Genomic DNA, 24,885 nt, shown 5'->3' with positions numbered 1-24,885 from the left:
CTCCTGCCGTCCTCCTTTCTGTGAGTGAGAAATACAGGGGGAGAAGCAAGAAATGAGTGCCCAAATTTTCTCTAACATAAAACAGTTCCAGAAATGATTTTCTTTGCTTTAATGAATGGGGATGTTAGAAAGAAAGCCAAGTGCTCACGTCTCCATTATTAAAGTTGCCACCTTATAAGGGGAGTGGAGTGGGAAGGTTAACTTTTCATAAGAGTGAAACAAGGTAGCTATTAGAGACAGGTGCCCCAACCCTTCATCACTCCAGCTGGATGGAGTGGAACTAGACCTGGTGTCATGAGCGCCTACTGTCACACAACTCAACAGTAGCAAGTGCGACGTATGACTTGTCAGTCACGGGAAAGAAAGGAACACCAGGACACAAGACTGTCTTTCCAATGAGAGATTTTATTGCTTACACACCAGGGGTTTTTTATCACACTACTCATCAGCATGCTCATTGAGGTCAATACACTTATCAGTATCAATATACTTATCAATCTATACTAATTAATACACTTATCAATAAACAACACCACTACTTAATGTGACTTAACTACTTAACTTAGCTACTTAGCTTAACATAACTACTTAGCTTAATCACCTAACAACATAATTACTTAACACACTTATCAATATCACTAATATCACTATCAATAATGTCAATAATATCACTTATCGTAACTTATAGCTAACTTAACACACTTACTGAATCACTTAGCTTAACATAATTACTTAACATCTACTTAACTTACTTACTATAATAATTAACTATCAGAGTAACACTATTTCCTTAATGACTAGAGAGCTACTGGAATCAACACCATTAATATCAATATCAATAATACTACTTGAATTTACTCATTAATCCATAGATCACAGCATACAGTGTTAAAGTAATTTTGAGGGCTACCTAATTATAATAGTATATGTACATCAATGTCTTCAGCATTATTTACAGATACCTTGCATAGGGTCAAAGCATAGTTATGTTATATTACACATGACTAACATTATTTGTAAAAGCTGCGTTTTCAAGGCTCGTATCACGGTCACAAAAAAGAGTGTCAGTGTTCCAGGTCCAGAACTCCATGTCTCAGCAGAGACAGATCTCGGATCAGTTACTTACATCTGGAAGTCGTGGGAAGGCTGTCATTCTGGGCAGTAGGCTCAAAGTTCCCAGGTGGATGGCCAGGCGAGAAGTTGGAGCGGTCCCCTGCTGAGAGGCCTGGTCTGGCTTTGTGGTCAGGTCTGGCAGCAGGCTGATAAGGACTCCAGGCAAGGCAGTGAGACGGCCTCTTGGCTGGTCAGGCACGGTGGCAGGACAGCAACACAGCAGCTCCAGATGGCCTCTTGATCCAGTCGTCACCTTGTGCCACGTAGCAAAAGCTAGCAGGCTGGCTCTTCGACTGCAAGTGCAAGGAGATCCAGAGGTTCACTCGCACTGGGCCACACACACACACACTCACACACAGACAGTGGGGTTACAGCTCAGGGACAGCTCTGCAGGTCGGCTTGTGCTGCTACCTGCTCCACGCAGAGTAGCAGGTTGCCCCTTCAGCTCCAGATGTGTCTCCACATCCAGAGGTTCACACACACCGGGCCATGATCCCCGAGAGGATGGAGAGTGGTGCAAGGGCTCCCTTTTTATCCTCATTTTCGGCAGTTCTCCAGCTCGCCATCCTCCAGCTTGTCCAATCAATGCTGGTTCCTCCTTGCTTATAGTTGAACAGTCCAGTCAATACTGTTCCCACCTTACTTAGGTTTGAACTGTCCAGTCAGCGTGGGTAGGAGGGTACTGTCCATAGCACACTGTTATCTGACTGACCAGAGATGTCTGCTTGGTATGACAAGGAGTATCTCCCTAACAGCCGTTAGGCATTGCCTCAGCTCCTGACTTATAACTCCACTTTACTTTTATTTTTGTGGTTAGTGGTAACTTCTTAAATCAGTGTTTTATTGCATTTCCACAGTTCATCTCCTTTCCAGGTAAGCAGTGATCCGTGACTCTTTTTGAGATTCCTGTGGGATTCCCCACACCTGGGTCCTCAGTGTGTTAACAGTGCTATGTGATTCTATGCAAGTGATTAACCTCTTTCTCCTCAGTTCCCCATTCCTAAAATAATTGTATATCAGTTAAACTGCTCCTGGCTCAAAGGAACAGAAAGCCCAAATAGAATGCTCATAAAACCTGAAGTCATTTGTGAAGTATTTTATTATTTTTTTCTTTTGACAGGCAGAGTTAGACAGTGAGACAGAGAAAGACAGAGAGAAAGGTCTTCCTTCCGTTGGTTCACCCCCCAAATGGCCGCTACGGCTGGTGCGCTGCACCGATCTGAAGTCAGGAGCCAGGTGCTTCCTTCTGGTCTTCCATGTGGGTGCAGGGCCCAAGCACTTGGGCCATCCCCCACTGCCTTCCCGGGCCACAGCAGAGAGCTGGACTGGAAGAGGAGCAACCGGGACTAGAACCCAGGGTGTCGGCGCCACAGGAAGAGAATTAGCCTAATGAGCCATGGCGCCAGCCGTTGTTAAGTATTTTAAAAGAAGCTTATAAGGGGTAGTCTCAGTTGATTAAACTGTTTAGTGATATCTTCAAGAGTGTTATTATCACTATAATTCATTCATACAATCAACGAATATTCATTGAGTGCCAACTGTGCATTCGTTCCATTTACTTATTAATGTTTACTATGAAGATTAGTATTTATTCTTCCATGGATACAAAAATTGTGATCCATCATGGAAATGATGGATTAAGATGTCAAATACATGCATTTTAGGGATGTGCCATTGAAACCCATGGAAGATTTATTGTTGCCAAATCTGCATGCTTCCTGTGCAGTCCCCTTTAGGTTGTGATGAAATGGCAGCCACGGACAAGATCAGGCTTCACCAACAGCTTTTCTAAACACTGTTCTCTGACACAGGTGACCGATCACGCAGCCGGTAAGCATGTCATTGCCCACTTCCACGAATGGCAGGCAGGGACCGGACTGATCCTTTCTCGAGCCCGCAAACTTCCCATTGCCACGATGTTTACCACGCATGCCACGTTGCTTGGTCGCTATCTCTGTGCAGCAAATATTGATTTCTACAACCAGCTTGATAAGGTAACTAGTCTTTCTTCCCTCCCTGACCCACCCCCTTTTTTTCAGATGGCGGAAGATGGAGGGGGAGAAGTATTGATCTTGACATTTCATCTGCCAACTAGACAGCAGAAATGCCCTTTTAGGTGATCAATATTCAGGACAAAGCATGCCCCAGGGTGACAGACAGCTCACACAGTCTAAGGCTGTGCAGAGTGCAGTACCATATAGTGGTGCGGGGCCTGGCTTCTGTCCAACTTTGGAACAGTAGATCCAGAGGAGCATGATGGGAGTCAGGCACTGTGTGGGCAAAAGGTTGGGCTCCAGTTCCGCTCTGCAGCTTGGGACAAGAGGGGAAGTCCCTGGATCCACACATAGCCCCTGGTGGCAGGCAGAAAGCAGGGGTTTTAGGTATACAAAGCTGCTTTACTTACTCTATCCTCCAAGTGAATGATCAATTGCAAGCCACATTATAGATCACGAGGGCACGTTTTTCCTCTGGCTCTGCAATGCATAGGGGGAGTTTTTATTAGGCTCCAGTGAAACAGAAATTATTGAAAAGAGGTGATTATTTAGTTTGGTGGTTTCTGGAGAAAACCTGACTCTGACCCAAAAGCATTCAGGTTTGAATTCTTTATCTCTTTTCTATCAGTAAAATGGGATTAATAACAGTATATCTTCTGTCATCAGGGTAAAAATAGTAAAACATACGAGTATCAGAAATTCAGGGGTTCTTCAGATCTATTGTCTATAGTACTAGTCAAGTTTATTCAGTATTTTAGAGTTCAATTTCACTACCAGGAGAATTAGGAAGTTGTTAAGTTGATATCTTACGACTTGGCCAGTTTAAAAAAAGTTTGTGTATGTGGGGGGTGGGGGGAGAAAGAGAGGTGTATGAATAATACTCAGACAGTAGTACTGGAAAGCTACATTACCATCTCAATGACATTTTGAGTGCCACAAGGTTCTTTTTGAAAAATTTTAACATTTGTAAAGCAATATTCGTGTCCTAATGAGAGCTTTCCTATTAAAGGTTAGCCTACCCTAAAGGTCAAATTATAGACATAAGATGTACGTTTAAAATGAAGTCACCAAGGAATTTAGAACCCCAGGAGATGAGGGAAATTTCCTCCTGGTGTATGACAGTAGTTGAGTAATAAGGGCAAACCAGTGATCTGTGATAAAGTCAACAACTTTGCCTCCCATCATTTTCACAAAAGACTGGAACATTGAGTGTGAATGCATAAGAATATTATATGGTCACAGATAATAGAAGATAAGTGCCCAAGTATATTAGATATTTATATATATTTATAAGGAATAAGTATGTTGTAGTATGTAAATATTATGACTTTATTCTTTCTATGAAAGGTCAGTGTTTATTTGTACTGTCTTCAAATACAATTCTGCATCTCCCCAGTGTACAGACCCTCACTGATTCAGGTGTATAAGCTTAGTTACCTCTAGCTCATCTTTCTAGTAAATTGTCTTAGCCAGCAACTAACAGACAACAGGCAGTCAAGAACTGTTTTGAATTTAATTTGTAATCTTTTTTTACAGTAGAAGCCCCCCCACTGTTCATACTAGTTTTAGAATTTGGGTGGTATATAAGAACACCGTATCATAGGTATGAAAGGTTCTTGAAGTTCAACATAAGGAATGAATCATAATTTAGTGCCCAGGATAAAAAACATGAGAACAAGAACAGAATAATCCAACTTTTGTAAAAGCAGAAATATTAGCACTATTGTACTCAAATAATACTGCTAACTGAAAGCATTTTTCTGTTAATACCAAATCCACAAGCATTCTGATGATGGCTTTAAGTTTTTAGTAACAATCATTAGCAAAGACATATCTTCAACCCTTTTCCACTCAGCTTATGAATTTTCAGAGAAACTCCAAGATGTTTCCAAACGACCCCTGGTCAGTTAACCCCTTGACTATATGGCCAAATAATTAACTGTTTTTAAAAAGCCCTTAGCCTTCTTATACCTTGGCCTTTTTTCTTTTCTTAATAGCAGCACATTTCCTGCCTGGAAATCTGAGAATAGCGCCACCTAGGAACAGAAAACAGAGGAGGGTTAGAACTAGACCTCGCAGCAGAGCCAACTTGGCCTCGGAGTATCTGCACTCATAGCCCACCTGCAGCTCCCCACTCACACTTCCTGCTTATGCAGACCCTGGAAGGCAGTCTTAATGGTTCAAGTAATTGGGTTCCTGACACTTACATGTGGGATCTGGATTCGAAGCTGTAGATAATTACTCCTCTGAATCAGTTTTGTGCACTGGTCAGCTTCACTTACAGGGTTCCTCTCCCCTGTTTCTGGACTGTGTTTTTACAGGCTAATATAAGAGAGTACATTCAAAAGTTGTGCATGGGAAAATGGAATTAGCAGTTGATTCTTATGCAAAAAAAATCTAAATCCATGCAGTTTTTTAAAAATACTGCACATTTGCATGAGCTTTTTGAAGATTCCATGTATGCCTGGATTTTAATTATTTTTGCAATAAATAGGCATTTCTCATCCCATTTTCCATGAACTTTTTTGAATTCCCCTCGTGTACTTTGCCTCTTTTTTTTTTCATATACACGATGCAAAATCAATAAAAAGTTAGGAGACACGAAAATATAAGTAAGATATATTGTCAACAAAACCATTCCAGACTGTGTGCTACATGTTGGAATTTTAGAGATGTTTTTTAAATTATTTATTTATTTATATTTATTTGAAAGCAAAGAGGCAGAGACAGAGAAGTTCCATCCTCTGGTTCATTCCCTTGGAATCATTCTGGTTCATTCCCTAGATGCCTGCACTAGCCAGGGCTGGCCAAGCTAAAGCCAGGAGCCAGGAATGCTCTCTGGGTCATGGGTGGCCAAGTACTGGTGTTACCACCTTCTGTCCCTCTCCCCAGTGTATGCAATATCAGGAAGCTGCAATTGGAAGAGAGTGGGACTCAAACCCAGGCACTCTTAATATGGGATGCAGGCATCCCCAAGTGGCATCTTAATCCCTGGGCCAAAGGCCTACCCCAGGTGGAGAATTTAATCATTATCATAAATATGTGGAAAAGTAGACAACATGGTTAAAGAGATAAGGCTGCTGTGAAGCCGAAAGCACCACAGACCTCAAAAAAAGAGTCCCCTGGGGGCAGGAAGGCAGAAGCTGTCGATGTTCCTGACATCACAGATGTTTCTCATGGAAACCAGGCTGTGCTGCTGTCCTGTTTCTGTATATTCGATTTACTCATTTAGAAAACTTGTCTTCCAGCCTTTGAAGGTTCGAGTGTGAAATACTAGCTCATCTGTGAAATAGTGTTTATAATAAAAATAATTTGAAATAATAGCACTTTCTGTGTGCTGATCTTTCTAAATACAAGGGTACATCAAGCAGTACATAGAAAATGGAATTAAAAGATAAGTTTATTTTGGTGCAAAAACTTTCAAGTATGCTTCTTAAATGTTTTTATTTGTTTTCTTCTACTTGAAAGTCAGAAAGAGAGCAAGAACGAGAGGTTGTTTTCATTAGTTGGTTCACTCCCCAAATGCCTGCAGCAGCCAGGGCTGGGCCAGGTTGAAGCCAGGAAGCCAGAACTTCAACTAGGTCTCCCATGTGGGTGGCAAGTGTCCCAATACTTGAGTCATAATCTGCTGCCTCCCAGGACACATTAGCAGGAAGCTGGATCAGAAGTGGAGTAGCCAGGACTTGAAACTGGCTCTCCAATAGGGGATGTAGGTGTCCCAAATGGCGGCTTAACTTGCTGTGCCACAACACTTGCCCCTGGTACAAAAAAATTTGAAATCCATGCCTATGAGGAAGGTCATGGAAAATGTGTATTATTAAAAAAAAAACTATGGATTTCAAGATTTTTATTTTTCTCAAAATTTTTATATCCTACTGGCCTTTTACATGCTACACCCAAGACTATAATCATATCAGATATTCTGCTATTTTTTTCTTTTTCTTTTTTGACAGGCAGAGTGGACAGTGAGAGAGAGAGACAGAGACAAAGTCTTTCTTTACCGTTGGTTCACCCTCCAATGGCCGCTTCGCGCTGGCCAGGAGCCAGGTGCTTCTCCTGGTCTCCCATGTGGATGCAGGGCCCAAGCACCTGGGCCATCCTCCACTGCACTCCTGGGCCACAGCAGAGAGCTGGCCCGGAAGAGGGGCAACCGGGACAGAATCCGGCGCCCCAACCGGGAGTAGAACCCAGGGTGCTGGCACCACAGGTGGAGGATTAACCTAGTGAGCCGCGGCACTGGCCTTTTTGTTTTGTTTTGTTTTTAGATTCTGCTATTTTATGCCAATGCCTTCGTACTTTCTATCCTTGTCCTTTGGGAAGCTAGTTTTTCAACCCAAAATAACTTCCCCCAATTTTAACTTTCATGTCCCAGTTCAAAAGCCATTTTATTCATGAAGCCAATTTGGAAGATACAAAGATGAATAAGTTCTGGGCCCTGCTCTTGCAAATCTTCCATTCCCGAGGTGATCCTGACAGTATGAACACTAACTACACAGCATGAGGCATTTTCCTCCACACTCAACCAGAGTGTAGGATCCTGCTCCTACACCTTACTCAGGCATATATTCATTTCTGCTTGATTTTTGCCTGTTTGCTCATCAATTTATAAATTCCTTGAAAGCAACAGATACACAAAGATTACTTAACAAATGTTTGGATAATAGATTTTGTTGCTGGAATGGGCCTTATACAGCTTTTACGAATCTTCTGCTAAGCATACAGTAGGAATCCCATTCAAATATTTTCAGAGATGGTTGCAAATGGCCATGAAAGAATGTTCTAGTGTTTTCCTTGTCTAATTGTTAGAATCATCAAGTGAGTCTTCTTTTTAGTACTTTCCTCTCTGTGAGGTAGTAGTTGTTGGAATTGACTCATTGATAGAGTAGGAGTCTATATGCTATAAAAGCAGGCCAGAGTGCACGCTTTGGAGTCAGATTGGTGATCAATTTAGGGTTCTGCCAGAATACATATGTAATAGGAATTTGACTATGGTCCAGTTTCTTGAGTGCTAAACGGTTCACTTTCCCCCTCTGTGGAAAAAAAAAAAATCACATCTCAGTAGCTTATGAGAATCAAGTAGGGTATCATGCTAAGAAGAGTCCCTGAAATGGCATGATGAAAAACTATAATCTTTCTTAAGAATAGCACCCTGCTGGGGCTGGCATTGTGGTGAAGTGGTTTAAGCCACTGTGTGCAACACAGGCAACCCCTACGGGGACCAGCTGCCCTACTTCTGACCCTGCTCCCTGTTAATGTGCCTGGGAAAGCAGCCGAAGATGACCCAAGTAGTTGGACCCCTGTGCTCATGTGGGAGACCTGGGTGTAGCTGCTGGCTCCTGGCTTCTGCCTGGCCCAGTGCTTGCGGTTAAGGCCATTTAGGGAGTGAACCAGTGGATGGAGGATCTCTCTGTCTCTTCCTCTGTCTGTAACTTTGCCTTTCAAATAAATAGATCTTAGAGAGAGAAAAAGCACCCTGCTGATACAGCACCAGCAACTTTATCTACTCTTTTTTTTTAGACATCACTACTTTCAAATATAGCTGTGTGTCATATAACATCTTGTAAATGAGTGAAAGGCCAGTAGCCTCAGCTATGGTCAATTATTTACAAGATGGTTGGGGATTTTTCTTTATTTTTTTAAAATTACAATGCCCAGAATGATAGATGATTGTACAACTTACTGTACTATCTAATCAGAGTAGCTGCACACTCTTTGCAATTATAAAATGGAAGGAGTTATGTAACCATGGACAAATGTTTGTCTTTTTTTCTTATTTAGGTTCTCTTTCAGTAGATTAAGGTTGATCACAATTATCCTTATTTTCAGTGTCAAGTTGAATGTCAACTTTGTTTCACTGTTTCTGAGAAAAATATGATGAGAACCTTGGGGAGAGAAATTAGCTCTTTTGAAAATGCAGGCTAAGTAAAACAAAATGCTGTAAATTCAAGAATTATATTTGATTGCAGCAAAGTGGAAATACCATTTATTTAGGATATTAAATAGCAGGAAAAGTGAAATAAACAATGCTTTTAATAGCATAATAGTTATGTATTTTAGTAATGGGCTTAATAAAAATGTATTTACTGTCATTACAGCCTTAAAGAAAAACACTTTGTGAAATAAGTGATTTTGTTTTGTTTGTGTGGAAAGATTCATGTAAGCAAATGTGTGTGTGTTTGTTTGTTTTTAACAGTTTAACATAGACAAAGAGGCAGGGGAGAGGCAGATCTACCACAGGTACTGCATGGAGCGAGCCGCTGTCCATTGCGCACACGCGTTCACCACAGTGTCTGAAATAACAGCAATAGAAGCAGAACATATGCTCAAGAGGAAGCCTGGTAATTATCCCCTGAGTTTGTCACCTGTTGTTCAGTTCTGAAGGCAGTAGAGTGTGAAGATTTTCTTTTTCTGGCAAACAGTGGCAGTTAGAAGAAACATTGCCCTCACTCATGGCTCAAACCTTTACACTTAGGTTAATTCTAGATTCCAGCAGTGAAACCAGTGCTGGGTTTCTTCTGGGATATTAAGTGTTCAATCTGTGCTTACTGAATGGCTGAACTAGGCTTGATGTGCCTGAGGTGTGAACTCACTTGTCCTAATGACTTTGGTACATGGGAGCAAGCTGAGCTAAAGCTGTTCCTTGAACAAAATTAAAGCCAAGAACACAGAATGTGTCTAAGACTGTCCCAGGTCCACATCTTGTATCATTGCTTCAAGGCTCTGGTAGAAGCCTGTTATTTTATCTCTACCCAGACCTCCTTGCAAGCTTCTCTAGGAACCATCCCCAGACTCAACCAGAATTTGCAAAGAAGAAGTTCTTTAACAGGATCTGGCCATAGCTGATTGGCGCAAAGAAGACAAGTGACATAAGCCAGGCCAATTGAGATGCTCCCATAGGAGGAGACTGAACAAAGATGTCTGTTTGAATGCTCTCTTGTATAATGGAAATGTCAGCTCTGAGGCTCTTGAAAGTGTCCATTTGTTGCACTGGATGCAGGCAGGTTAAACTACAACACAGTGCCGTAGGAGGCAGAAGCTGACAAAGAAAGGACTCTCTGGGTTCTCCACAGTGATTTAGATCATAGCTGAAAAATCAGTCCTGAGGTTCAGCTAAACGTTTGCTGTGACACACTCCAGCATCCTGTTAAGACATTGCTCAGTACATTTGTTTTTTTGTTTAATTTGACTGATAGAGTTAGCAGTGACAAAGAGAGACAGACAGAAAGGTCTTCCTTCCGTTGGTTCACTCCCCAAATGGTTGCCACGGCTGGCGCTGCACCGATCCGAGGCCAGGAGCCAGGTGCTTCCTCCTGGTCTCCCATGCGGGTGCAGGGCCCAAGCACCTGCGCCACCCTCCACTGCCTTCCCGGGCCACAGCAGAGAGCTGGACTGGAAGAGGAGCAACCGGGACTAGAACCAGCGCCCATATGGGATGCTGGCACTGCAGGTGGAGGATTAACCAAGTGAGCGCCAGTACACTTGTTTTAAAAAGACTTAATTATTCCTTTGATAGACCGAGTAACAGAAAAGACACACACACACACACACACACACACAGTGGGAGAGGGAGAGGGAGAGGGAGAGGGAGAGGGAGAGGGAGAGGGAGAGGGAGAGGGAGAGGGAGAGGGAGAGGGAGAGGGAGAGGGAGAAAAAGTCTTCCATCCAGCAGTCCACTCTAAATAACTGCAAAAGCCAGTTTGTGCCAGGCCAAAGCCAGGAGCCAGGAAGTCCATCATGGTGTCTCATGTGGGCAGCAAGGGCCCAAGAACTTGAGCCATTATCGATGACTGCCTTCCCAGGGGCCTTAGCAGGGAGCTGAATTGGAAGTGGAGTAGCTGGGACTGGAACCAGCACTCTGATACGGCATGCAGGCTGCACAAGGGGCAGCTGAATTTGCTGTGCCACAACCCTGACCCCTTTTACTGCACTTAAGTCAGTGCTAGTTAGCAGGTGTCTATACTTGCAGCCAAACAGCTCTATTTAATTCGAGGGTGCTTCTGAAAATCTGTGGGAAATGGAAGTAAAAAATGCTTATTTTAGTGCAAAAAATGAAATCCATATGTATGAAGAAATTTCTGAAAAAATAATGGAAACATATTATGTGAAAAACTGCATGGATTACAAAAATTTTTGTACCAAAATAAACTTACATTTTGCTTTCATTTTCCATGAACTTTATGAAATATCCTCATTTACCACTTTCTTACATTTTCATTTTCTTAGGGATCTGACTGGAAAGTAGTGGTGAAAAGCAAGGCCTTTGTGCCAGACTGCACATATGTTCCTCGCTGTGTGGCATTGTGACGGGTACTTCAGCACTCTGTGCCTTGTTTGCACAATGCGGATGATAATCCTATCTCTTGTCTAGAATTGTCGTGTTGATACAAAGCGTTAACGTATAGGAAGGACTGAGCTCCGTGCCCGGTCTGTTGCAAAGGCTCAGAAAAAGCAGCAATTGTCGATTTGTGTGGGTCACTGTCTAGATTTTCCCAAGTTCTCGTCTGGACTTCTGGTTGCCCACAAGTTGGCTTCACCTGGAATCTTCACAATATCATCTAATCCATTTAGGCCAGAGATGGAATCATGTGGTGCTTCTGGAATTGTGAAATCTCTGACCGCTTTGTGGCTTAAGGTCAATGGATTTTTAGTAGATCATTAAACATACAACATTTTTGAAGAGCATTTATAAAAAGGTATCATGTAGCATAACTATGATTGTATTTTCCAGTTTTTCTTTAAGTCTCCCCCATTCAATAGTATAACCCCAACTAGAATGCTGAGGGCACCGTGCCAGAGCAAAAGGCAGAGGTTGGCTGGATCAAAAAACTTACATGGAATGCCGGCGCTGTGGCTCAGCGGGTTAACGCCCTGGCCTGAAGCGCCAGCATTCCATTGGGGTGCCAGTTTGTGAGCCAGCTGCTCCACTTCCAATCCAGCTCTCTGCTATGGCCTGGGAAAGCAGTAGAAGATGCCCCAAGTCCTTGGGCTCCTGTACCTTTGTGGAAGGCCTGGAAGAAGCTCCTGGCTCCTAGCTTCAGACGGGCACAGCTCCGGCCATTGCGGCTAATTGGGGAGTGAACTGTTGGATGGAAGACCTCTCTCTTTCTCTCTGCCTTTCCTTCTCTCTCTGTGTTATCTCTGACTTTCAAATAAATAAATAAATCCTAGAAAAAAAAACTTACATGGGACCAGATATTTGTAAGAATATCACCATATACTATTTAGCAAGGACCTATTTATTCCTGTATTATTACACCTTTACCATAACTCTAAGTCAAAATAATTTTAAAGATTTATTTATTTATTTGAAATACAGAGTTAAAGAAAGAAGGAGAGCCATAGAGATCTTCCATCCATCCGTTCACTCCCCAAACAGCTGCAATGGCCAGGTGTGGGCCAGGCCAAAGCCAGGAACCAGGAGCGTCTTCCGGATCTCCCATATAGGTAGCAGGGGCAGAAGCACTTGGGCCATCTGCTGCTGCTTTCCCAGATGTGTTAGCAGGGAGCTGAATGGGAAGTGGAGTGGGCAGGACAAGAACCACTATCTATGCGGGATGTGGCTTCACAGGCAGTGACTTAACCCACTACACAACAGTGCCAGCACCCAAAATAATGTCTGAGATCATGAAGATGTTATTTTATTTGAAGTATTGGAAACAAGGCAAAATTGTGCATTTTCTGATTACTAGTACACAATTGAATACCACATATACAATCAGTATCATATATTGCTTTATTTCAGTTTGTCATTTGCCTCTTAATAGAGTTATTAATAACCTTACAAGTACTGATTTTCAGGCCCATATTAATAGCTTATTGTGAACTTTCAATACCTTTTTTTAGTCAACATTTTTCACTTGTGTTAGCATTGCCTAAATTTAGAGAGGTGGATGACACTGGTGTTGCTTTCTATTTGGGAACTATAACAAGAAATTTAAAACCAATATTGCTTCCAGGAAGAAGAAGTAATTGAGGGACTGAAGTGGGAGACTTTTCAAGGCATATATATTTTAGATTTAAATGAGGGGCTGGGGGCCACTGCTGCGGTGTAATGGGTAAAGCCACCACTTGTAGTGCCAACATCCCATATGGGCTCTGGTTCAAACCCCGGCTGCTCCACTTCCAATCCAGCTCTCTGCTATGGCCTGAGAAAGCAGTACAAGATGGTCCAAGTGCTTGGGTCCCTGTACTCACGTGGGAGACCTAGAAAAACTCCTGGCTTTGGATGGGCACAGCTCCTGCCGTTGCAGCCATCTGGGGAGTGAACCAGCAGATGGAAGACCTCTCTCTCTGCCTCTGCCTCTCTGTAACTCTGCCTTTCAAATAAATAAATAAATCTTTAAAAACAATAAATAATGGGCTAGCATCGTGGCATAGCAGGTTAAGCTACAACCTGCAACACTGGCATCCCATATGGATGCTGATTTAAGTCCCCACTGTTCCATTTCCAATCCAGCTCCCTGCTAGTGTGCCTGGGAAAGCAGCAGAAGATGTCTCATGTGCTTGGACCCTGACACCTATGTAGGAGACCTGAATGAATCTCCTGGCTCCTGGCTTTGGCCTGGCCCAATGAGAGGCAGAGAGATTTTCTAAATACTGATTCACCCCCTAAACGGCCTCAAAAGCTAGAACTGGGTCAGGCTGTAGCCAGGAGCCTGGAAATCCATCTGGGCCTTTTACATGGATGGCAGCGGCCCAAGCACTTGGATCCCCATCTTCTGCCTTCCCAGGCACATTAGCAAGAAAACTGTGTCAGAAGTGGAATAGCTGGGACTTGGACCAACCTTCTGATATGGGATGCTGGCATTGCAAGCAACAGTTTAACCTGCTATGCTGTAAACACTGGCCCTTAAAAATAAGTTTATTTTGGTGCAATAAGCTTTTTAAATGCTTATATAGAGGAGACTTCAGAAAGTTTGTTGCTAATATTCCACTGTGATTATGTACTACACGTTCTGTATCCATTGAGATGGATTTGGATTTCTTATCTGGGCTAATGTGACTAACCTGCAATGAATATGGGGGAGCAGGTATCTCTTTGATACACTATATGCATTCCACTCTGTTATACACAGAAATGGGATTACTGAGTCACATGGCAGATCCATGTTTAGTTTTTTTTGGAAGCTACATGCTTCTCTGTAATGGTTGTACTAATTTGCCTTCTGATCAACAGCATATAAGTGTTTCCTTTTCTCCATATCCTTGCCAGCATTTGTTATCTTTTATCTTTTTGATAATAGCCACATAATGAGACAGACTTCATTATGCTTTTGATTTGCATTTCCCGGAGGCAATGATATTGATCATTTCCCCATGTATTTCTTAGCACAAGGAATACTATTCTGCCATTAAAAAAAATAAAATCCTGGCATTTACAGTAGAATAGGTGAAATTGGAGATCATCATGTTAAGTGAAAAAATTAGACACAAAAAGACAAATACTGCATATTTTTTCTCATATGTGGAAGGTAGGGGAGGAAAAGTTATTCTGAATGTGGAATAACAATTACCAGGAATTGGAAAGGATGAGGGGGAAAACTGGGAGGTAGGATAAAAGGCATCAAAGCACACTCAGAGAGGAGTTCATCAGTCCTGGTGTTCCTTAGCACAGTGAGGCAGCTGTAGTTCAGCGCAGTGCATCGTATGCTGTGTAAGGAATGGGAAGAACTGCTCTGAGTGCAGCTCTAAGTGCTCTCTAAACACCGAGGGAAGGTGGGAATGGGGGTGCTGATGGCTCAGTTTGCTCAGTGGACACTGTGTGCATCTTTTGAAATTCTGCACTGTGTGCCATCAGTGAATACAAGTTATTACTTGTTGGTCAAAATTTTGCAAATATCAAATAAAGGGGGAAAGCTCATAAAAAGTGAATATTGTAAAAAAAAATTATGCATGGGCCGGTGCCACGGCTCAATAGACTAATCCTCTGCCTGTGGCGCTGGCACCCTGGGTTCTAGTCCCGGTCGGGGCGCCGGATTCTGTCCTGGTTGCTCCTCTTCCAGTCCAGCTCTCTGCTGTGGCCCGGGAGGGCAGTGGAGGATGGCCCAGGTGCTTGGGCCCTGCATCCGCATGGGAGACCAGGAGGAAGCACCTGGCTCCTGGCTTTGGATCGGTGCAGTGTGCCCGCCGTAGTGGCCATTTGGGGGGTGAACCAACGGAAGGAAGACCTGTCTTTCTGTCTCTCTCTCTCTCTCACTCACTGTCTAACTCTGCCTGTCAAAAAAAAAATTACACATGAATTTCAAAAAATTTGGCACTCATATAAACATCCTTTAATTGCATTTTCCATGAGCTTTTCAAAGTCCCTTTGTATGTGTGTATGTGTATCTTTTTTTCTTTAAAAACTTACTTACTTATTTGAAAGGCAGACTTACAGAAAGGCAAGAGCAGGGAGAAAGAGGAGAAATCTTCCATCCACTGGTTCACTCCCCAAATGGCCACAAGGGCCAGAATTGGGCCAATCCAAAGCCAGGAGCCAGGAGCCTCTTCCTTCCAGGTCTCCCACGTGGATGCAGGGGCCCAAGGGCTTGGGCCATCCTCTGCTGTTTTCCCAGGCCATAGCAGAGAGCTGGAAGCAGAGCAGCTGGGACTCAAACTGGTGCCCATATGGGATGCTGGCACTGCAGGCAGCAGCTTTGCCAGATGAGCCACAGTGTGTGTATCTTTTGTATGGTTTAAATACTATGGTATTTAATCATATTAACGGCATTAATGCAAATCTCTTCCATCTCTGCATTCACATTAGTAGCCATAAGACATGATAGACGTATTTACAACTACAGAAATACACAAAACACTGTAAACAAAGCCCTGTCTCTGTCTCTCTGTCTCTCTGTCTCTCTCTCTCAGAGCTGTTTGTCAGACTATACCAGCATACCACTGCACATGGGCTTGTGTGTGTGAGATTATTCTGTCATACAAATACTAACAGAAGATCTCATTGGCCTAAGTCTTTAAGCTACTAAACACAGAGGAAGCCCTACGAAGGATACCATGAAGGGTAAAGCATTTTGAGAGGTAATTGTCATCCTATCCTAATCGTGTTGCAGAGTTCATCTAGGGATTGTTCTCATGAAAAGTTTCACTGGAAATCATGGCAGCCTAAATTTGACTTTGCTGTGGCAGTGTGTAAAGGGATATATGCAGCCCTCCATCTTCATTGATTCTGCATCACTGATTAAAATCCTATATTGAAAATATTCTGGGGCTGGCACAGTAGCATAGCAGATAAAGCCACTGCCTGCTGTGCTGGCATCCCATATGGGTGCTGGTTAGAGTCCCAGCTGCTCCACTTCTGATCCAGCTCTCTGCTGTGGCCTGGGAAAGCCATAGAAGATGGTCCACAGGCTTGGGCCCCTGTACACATGTGGGAAACCCAGAAAAAGCTCCTGGCTCAGGTTTCTGATCGGTACAGTTCCAGCTGTTGAGGCCATCTGGGGAGTGAACTAGCAGATGGAAAGACCTCTCTCTCTCTCTCTCTCTCTCTCTCTGCCTCTTTAACTCTGCCTTTCAAATAAAATAAATAAGTCTTTTTAAAAATTCTAAAAAAATTATATCTGTACTGAACATGTATGGCTTTTTGTCTTTGTCATTATCCCCTAAACAATACTGTAGAACAACTATTCACATGGTATTTGCCTTGCATTGGGCATTATAAGTAGTCTAGAGATGAGTTAGAGTACATGGGAGGATGTGCATATGCTATATGAAAAACACCATGCAATTTTATGCTCATATAAGGAATGTGAGCATCCTCAGATCTCGTTATCTATGGGGTTGGGGGTGGAGGGTCCTGTAACCAATCCCCTGTGGATCTTGGGGAGTAATTACATAGCAAGTGCCTGATTACTTAATAAAAACTCAAAAACACCATTTTTTTTTCTTAAGAAGTGACCAAGAAACCTGTGTTGATTTTCTGAAACCATTTCAAGAGAATAGCCCATTAACTAAAAGCACCTTCAAAATGATGTGACATGATTATAATTGTAGCTCACACTCCACTGCCACCTCCTAACTTCTTTGACATCACTTCTTTCTCCTTGCCTTTTTTTAAACTGCTATTAAATGTGTTCAACTTGGTAGGTGGTTCTCATCCCATAATCTGAGTACTCTTTCTTTCTTGTCATAAAGATGTATTCTGGAAACCCAAGAATATACACCTACCTGAGCAATCAAATCTCCTGAGAACATATCAGTTATGTTAGAATAAAAAAAATAGAAATTAGAGGGGTGGACGCTTGGCCTGGTGGTCAAGACACAGCTTGGGACTCCCCCATGCCCATTCAGAGTACCTGGGTTCAATCACAGTTCTGCTTCTAATCCCAGCTTCATTCTCATGCACATGGTAGGAGGTAGCAGTAATGGCTGAGGTAGTTGGGTTGCTGCCATCCACATGAGAGACCTGGATTGAGTTCCTTGCTTCTGGCTTTGATCTGGCTCAGCCCCAGCTATTGCAGACACTAGGGGGGTGACCCAGTGGATGAGAGAAGTCTCCATCTCTCTGCCTTTGAATAAATAAAAATAAATGAATTTTAAAATGTAATACTCTAAAAAATTGAAATCAGAAATAAGGGACTGTTTTTCTATTTTCCCAAAGGATAGATTTCCCATGTGCTTGGCCAAACCAAGATGGCAAGAGGTAGCATAATACAGTGGTTAGAAACACAGCACTTGAGGAAGACGCTCTTTTATTATTATTTTTTTATTTGACATAGAGTTAGACAGTAAGAGAGAGAGAGAGAAAGGTCTTCCTTCCATTGGTTCACCCCCAAAATGGCCGCTACGGCCAGCGCTGCGCTGATCCGAAGCCAGAAGCCAGATGCCTCCTCCTGGTCTCCCATGCAGGTGCAGGGCCCAAGCACTTGGGCCATCCTCCACTGCCTTCCCGGGCCACAGCAGAGAGCTGGACTGGAAGAGGAGCAGCTGAGACTAGAACCCGGTGCCCATATGGGTTGCCGGTGCCACAGGCGGAGGATTAACCTAGTGAGCCACAGCGCTGGCCCGAGGAAGACTCTCTTGGTTCTGCTTCCACTCGCCTGCATGTTCTTGGACACAGTTGCCGATCCTCTGTGCTTCAGTCTCTGTCTCTGAAAATGCAGAGAAGAGTACCCGTGCTCTGTTGTTGCAATGAGTATCTGAGTCACGTCAAAAACCCTTGAGAACCATGGGTGGTGCCCAGTGAGAAATCAATACATGAACAATGTAATAGTATCACTACTTTGCCCCATGGTACCCATTTCATTAGGGTTGTAGTCAGAGTCTCCTGATTTCCTCCCTCAACCAGGAGACGAGGTTCTGAGATTTTATGAATCTTAAATCAAATCGTAGTCAGAAACTAGCCATGTTAGTGGTTGTCTGACTTCATTTATTTATGTTTTCTTCTGCAGTGGTGCCCTCTCTCAAAGGGGAAGCTTCATGATTTTGTTTTGTTTTCAGATGTGATTACTCCAAATGGATTGAATGTTAAGAAGTTTTCAGCAGTACATGAGTTTCAAAATCTCCATGCCATGAACAAAGCTAGGATCCAAGATTTTGTTCGAGGTCATTTCTATGGGTATGGCTTTCTTTTCTTTTTAAAAATTATGTATGTATGTTGCATGTATGTATGTATGTATTTTCATTTGAAAGGGAGGGGCAGAGAGAAAAGAGAAAGAGAGAGAGAGAGAGATCCTCCATCTGCTGGTTCACTCCCCAAATAGCCACAACATCCAGGCTGGGCCAGGCTGAAGTCAGGAGCCAAAACTCCATTTGGATCCTCTATGTGGGTGGCAGAGACCCAAGTCCTACAGCCATCATCTGATGGCTCCCAGAGTGTGCTTTAGCAGGGAGCTGGAATTGGAATGGGAAGTTGAGTCAGAACATGAAGCCAGGCACTCCAATGTGAGATGACAGCATCCCAAGTGGTATCTTAACCACAGAGCCAAATACTGGCCCATATGCTTTTCTTCATTTCAAAAAAATTAGTAAGTGATTTTTAAGGATCTTTGTAGCAAGAAAACAGGATTGTTAGAGTAAGTGTCTGTCTTCCTGGCCTCCTTTTCCTTCAGCAGAATTCATGGGTGCATTTTGTTACTGTTGCTTTATTTCATCCAAATCGGTTTTGTTTTGTTTTAGTCATCTCGACTTTGACCTTGAAAAGACCTTATTTTTTTTCATCGCTGGAAGGTATGAGTTCTCAAACAAAGGAGCAGACATCTTCCTAGAATCCTTATCCAGGCTAAATTTCCTGCTGCGGGTAAGAAACTTTTATGACATGATATATTGCTATTGTGGGAAAGACTTCCAATGGCAGGTACAGAACTTTTTGGCTTCTGAAATAGTTTTCAAGAGAACATGCAACTTTGAAGACTTCAAATGATAACCTTATTCTAAAAATGACTTCAACCCTTCTAGTTCACATACTGGAGTTATTACTTCCTGCACACATGTATTGGTCTATGTTTTCAAGTATATTTTTCTAACAAACACTCAAACTTGTCACATTATATGTATCAGGTCTTATGAAGCCATTATAACATTATTTCCCCTCATGTAACTCATGCTACAAACATGAGTTTGTAACCAATTGAAAGATAAATATCCACAAATTAAGTAAGTGAAGAGCAAAATATCATCTTTTTAAATCAATGAAGATTGGCTTGGATTTATAACAGCAAGAGGAAGTGGCTTGGGTATGTGAAAACAGATGTACTAATGACGAACCTTGGTGTTACCCAAACTGTCCCATCACAGGCAGCTCTGGTCATAGTTGCCCCCCTCAGTTGAGTAAAGCCTTCAGAGAAGCAGTGGCTCATGATCAAGAACTACAATCCCAGCTCTCTGTTGGGCATGGCAGACACAGTCTTGGTTCCTTTCCAACTCCCAGCCCTGCCTCCTCCCCGAGACTGAGCATTCAAAGTATTCAACTAAGAGATGTCTCACCATATGGAAATACAGATGGGAAAAGGAAATTCTTTTTTTTATTATATTTTTTTATTTTATTTATTTATTTTTTTTACAGGCAGAGTGGACAGTGAGAGAGAGAGAGAGAGAGAGAAAGGTCTTCCTTGTGCCGTTTGTTCACCCTCCAATGGCCGCTGCGGCCAGCGCGCTAAGGCCGTCACACCGCGCCTATCCGAAGGCAGGAGCCAGGTGCTTCTCCTGGTCTCCCATGGGGTGCAGGGCCCAAGCACTTGGGCCATCCTCCACTGCACTCCCTGGCCACAGCAGAGAGCTAGCCTGGAAGAGGAGCAACCGGGACAGAATCCGGCGCCCTGACCAGGACTAGAACCTGGTGTGCCGGCGCCGCAAGGCGGAGGATTAGCCTATTGAGCCATGGCACCGGCTGGGGAAAAGGAAATTCTTACTCCCAATGATATGGAATCATTTTTGCTTAGTTTTCCAACTAATTCAGTAATTAGAAACATTTAGCAATTGAAGTAGCTATAGACAATGATACCATGTTAAAATTATTAACTGATGTTATTAGCTTATATTCCAATCCCAGCACATAAAAATACAGAATAAATATCTGGAAGATACTCTCAGGACACCAGTGTAAAATTCTCTTGGTGAGATACCAAGATAATCTATATTGTCCTGAGCCCTGTACTATGCTGTGGTTAAATTGTTTCTTGGACTTAGGATCTTTTCCTTAGAGAAGATGTTGTATCAAGTATGTTGAAAGATTTTCTGAAATCTCAATAAGTAAGTTATATGTCAATAAGAACATAAGTCAGCAATAGAACTGAAGACTATAAAGATTATTCTGGAATAATGTTTCCTAGTATGTGTCTGTTCAACAGACTGTATGAATGCACTCACAACTATATCCAGTACACATCATGTTTAGTGCCATTATTATTAAATGTATCCATTCAGTTATTAAATATTCATTATGTTTTTAGATGTGAAGAAATAAATTTCTTGCTGTTGTATTACACATTGAAGACTATTACCAGTTTGAGAGTTGTGGTAGTGAATTAAGGCATCGTTTGGAACACTCCCATCCCATACAGAAGGCCAGTGGAGCCCTGGCTCCTGGGCTTCCAGGAGAGCTTCCTGCTGCTGCATCCTGGGAGACAGGGATTATGGCTCAGGTGGTCGGGCCCCTGTCACTCACGTGGGGCACCTGCATGGAGTTCCCAGCTCCCAGCTTTGCCCTGGTCCATCCCTGTCTATTGTGGGCATTTGGAAAAGGAACTAGTGAATGGAAGATCTGTCTCTCTCCACCTCTCTCTGTCACTCTACTTCCAAATAAACAGATCACTTAAAAAAAAAAAAAAAAGATGGTTACCACACTTGGAAAAGTAAGAAGGAGACTGTCGCTCCCCGTCTTCATGGAGGAACGACACAGGACCCTGCGTTGTTCTTTTGTCTGCTCGGCCCTCCCCGGGTTTGCTGCTGGTTCTTCCCGGGTTGGCTACCGACCCTTCCACCTCCGTGGAAGGGCGGTTCCCCCTGCCATTTTCCCCACTTACGCGGGGGAGCGGCACACCGCCGGCCGGCTCTCTCGGGGGCTGCACAGGTGTTCCTTCAGATAGATGTTCCTCTTAGATGTTCCTGGTGCATGTTGTCTCTCTCCTCCTTTATAGTCCTCTTCCACCAATCCCAACTCTGCTACCCACACGCCGAGTACGCTGCTCTCCTCCAATCAGGAGCAGCTCCTACAGCTTGTCAAGTTGGTGAGAGGCAGCTGGGTAGAAGCTGTTTACTCCTCTCCCAGCGCCATATTGTGGGAGAGCAGATGCATAGAATAAGTCTTAATTCGAGTAACAGTCTAGTCCGAGTTGCTCCCAGTTGCTCCCCACAGGAGACGATCTCTTTCCACATATACATTTATTCTTTGACAGTGTGTTTTCTACTCTTGGGGTAAAGTTCCTGTTCCATAGCTTCTATAGGAAAAGAAAACACATTTGTGAATTGAAAAACACCAACTAAAATCCCAGCTCTGCCACTAACCTGTTATAGGAACTCAAGCAAAATATTTAATCATTCATGCCTCTCTTTTGATGTTAATAAAATGAGGATAATGCTATCTATTGTACATGATTGGGTTAAATTATGTATTTAAAGCATACCAGGGCGGGCACTGTGGCACAGCCGGTAAAGCCGCTGCCTGCAGTGCCAGTATCCCATATGGATACTAGTTTGAGTCCTGGCTGCTCCACTTCCAATCCAGCTCTCTGCTATGGCCTGGGAAAGCAGCAGAGGATGGCCCAAGTCTTTGGGCCCCTGCACTCATGTGGGAGACCCAGAAGAAGCTCCTGGCTTTGGATCAGTGTAGCTCTGGCCATTGTGGCCATTTAGAGAGTGAACCAGCAGATGGAAGACCTTCTCTCTGTCTCTGTATCTCTCTCTCTCTCTCTTTCTCTCTGCCTCTGCCCCTCTGTAACTCTGCCTTTCAAATAAATAAAGGAATCTTTTTTAAAAAAAAAAAAAAAAAGCATACCAGTACAGTGCCTGCTACACCAAAAGTGCTAGGTATGCATTTATTCCTTTATTGGGGGCTAACAGCCATACTACCACACTATGAGAGTGGACAAGTAGCAGAAAACTGTAAATTATCTATTTGTTCACATCAACATGAATGAGCTAAAATAAATGAATACACCATAATTAATTCTTGATTAAATTTTCAATCTGAAATTTTATTTAGTAGTGATTTTTAAAGATATTTTCTTTTTACTGATTTTCATTTTATTTGAAAGGCAGAGACAGAGAGACAGATGGAGAAAGATCTTCCATCTGCTGGTTCACTCTCCATGTGCCTACAACATTTAGGGCTGGCCAGGCTGAAGCCAGGAACCTGGAGTTCAATCTGGGGCTATCAAGTGGGTGACAGGGACCCAGGTGTTTAAACTACCACCTGCTACTTCCCTGGGTGCACATCAGCAGGAAGCTGCAATTAGAGGCAGAGAAGTCAAAATTCAAACCAGGTACTATAATATGGGGTATGGGTGTCCCAAGTGGTGACTTAATCTCAATGCCAAACAACCATCCCTGAAGTTTTAAAGAACTAATTTTGGCCTTGTAGAAAGCTCACCTGTTAGTTATTTTTTAGCCATGGGAAGGCACCACGATATCAATAGCAATTGTTATATAATTTGGAGGATCAATGCCACGAAAAAGCCTTTTGTCTGAACTTTCAAGCTGTTAACTGATAAATCTTGATTAAAAGCCAGATTTAAATGAACAGTTTTAGAAACATCTCAGGAAGGTGAAAATAATTCATCTGTGAACCACCAATAAGTATCCTTTTTTATTTAATGATGTTTTAAAACACTGCTTTTTAAAGCTTTTGGTCCATCTATCACGTGCCTTTTAATCTTTGGTAGTTGACTCTGCTGTTTTCTAATCCCTTGTCAGATGCATAAGAGTGACGTCACAGTGGTGGTGTTTTTCATTATGCCTGCCAAGACAAATAACTTCAATGTGGAAACTCTGAAGGGACAGGCAGTGCGTAAACAGCTATGGTAATCTCACTTCTTGTGAATGTTCCCAAGCATCAAGTGTAAAAACTTTATTTTTTTTATTTGTAGTTGACGCATACAATTTGTACATATTTATAGGATGCCATGTGATGTCTTAATACATGTGTACATGTAAATGTATATGGTATAATGTATAATATATGGTATAATGTTTAAATTAGAGTAAACATATATATCCTCAGACACATAGCTTTCCTTTACGGTGAAAACATTCAAGATCCTTTCTTTTAGTTTTTAAAAATTTAGAGAGAGAGCTCTTGTGGAAATTTAAAAACATATACCAAAGTAAAGTGATTAGTAAAATGACTCTATATTCCATACTTGGAAATAATCAACTAATTCCCAGTCTTGTTACATTTATACCTCCATCCATTTATGTTCCCTACCCTCTACCTCTAGCCTTCCCTAATTATTATCAAGAAATAAATAAAAATTGAAGCTCTCTGAGCTGTCAGGGCATTTTGTTGCCTAATTTTTGGATGTTCCAACCCAAGATAAATTGTCAAATAGGAAAATAATAGAGGAGGTTGTACAGAAGACCTGTAACTTCAAAGAATGTTGATGCAACAACAACGCTGTCTTGACAAGCAGAGTAAAAGTTATACTGTTTAGATGATCGACCTTTCTATTTCAAACAGGGACACTGTACATTGCATGAAAGAAAAGTTTGGAAAGAAACTCTATAATTCATTATTAAGGTATGTGCTTGGAAAACTAACTCTTCAAACATTCACTAAACTGATCAATTTGGACACTGCATTATAGTTATTTTGTTCTAAATATAAAATGATCAATAGCCCATTCAGATCTGGTGTATCCTGTGAGCAATGTTGTATTCTTCATTTGACAAACACTTGTATACAGAGTGTATGGATGAGAGCACATTTGTGTGGGCAGACAAGTTCTAATTGGATGGAGAACTTATTATGATTAATGTGTCAATCTGAAGCTGAAGGAGATCTAAAGTCACAATACACGTTGGCTTGATATATATTAAACAGATGTACTTAATATGAAACCTATATTACCAATTGGTTTAACAAATATTAAACAAGGTATGTAATCTATATATCTAGCACTTAGGAAGCAGTTAATTAGTGCTGGCTGTTTTCATTTTTATTAGCAACTCTGTTTTCCCCATAGAGGAGAAATTCCTGACATGGCTAATATTTTGGATCGCGATGATCTAACAATTATGAAAAGAGCCATCTTTTCAACACAGGTAATAAAAGGTGACCACCATTTCCTATAATTATCAAAATCCATATAAATCAATATTTTGATTTATTGGCATGAGCTGATTTGGG

At 42.3% G+C, this 24,885-nt stretch overlaps 1 protein-coding gene and 1 long non-coding RNA gene across 2 annotated transcripts in view; one reads left to right on the top strand and one right to left on the bottom strand.

Annotated features, from left to right (window-relative positions):
- Positions 1–24,885, top strand: part of GYS2 (glycogen synthase 2) — a 62,350-nt gene that overhangs the window by 14,935 nt on the left and 22,530 nt on the right. Inside the window, exons 4-10 of the mRNA XM_002712722.5 lie at positions 2,925–3,107; positions 9,301–9,445; positions 18,543–18,660; positions 19,221–19,341; positions 23,454–23,560; positions 24,217–24,276; positions 24,722–24,800. Of these exons, the coding sequence (XP_002712768.2) occupies positions 2,925–3,107; positions 9,301–9,445; positions 18,543–18,660; positions 19,221–19,341; positions 23,454–23,560; positions 24,217–24,276; positions 24,722–24,800 (813 nt within the window). The remainder of the gene's footprint in view (positions 1–2,924; positions 3,108–9,300; positions 9,446–18,542; positions 18,661–19,220; positions 19,342–23,453; positions 23,561–24,216; positions 24,277–24,721; positions 24,801–24,885) is intronic.
- Positions 386–1,841, bottom strand: LOC138843716 (uncharacterized). The gene is made up of 2 exons (XR_011378678.1): positions 1,525–1,841; positions 386–1,406 (listed from the first exon to the last, which is right to left on the bottom strand). It is a non-coding gene; the product is annotated as an uncharacterized lncRNA (long non-coding RNA).

This window comes from Oryctolagus cuniculus, chromosome 9 (assembly GCF_964237555.1).
Source record: "Oryctolagus cuniculus chromosome 9, mOryCun1.1, whole genome shotgun sequence".
NCBI lineage: Eukaryota > Metazoa > Chordata > Mammalia > Lagomorpha > Leporidae > Oryctolagus > Oryctolagus cuniculus.
The sequence above is the reverse complement of the archived record's forward strand: the minus strand, read 5'-3'. Positions and strand labels throughout refer to the sequence as shown.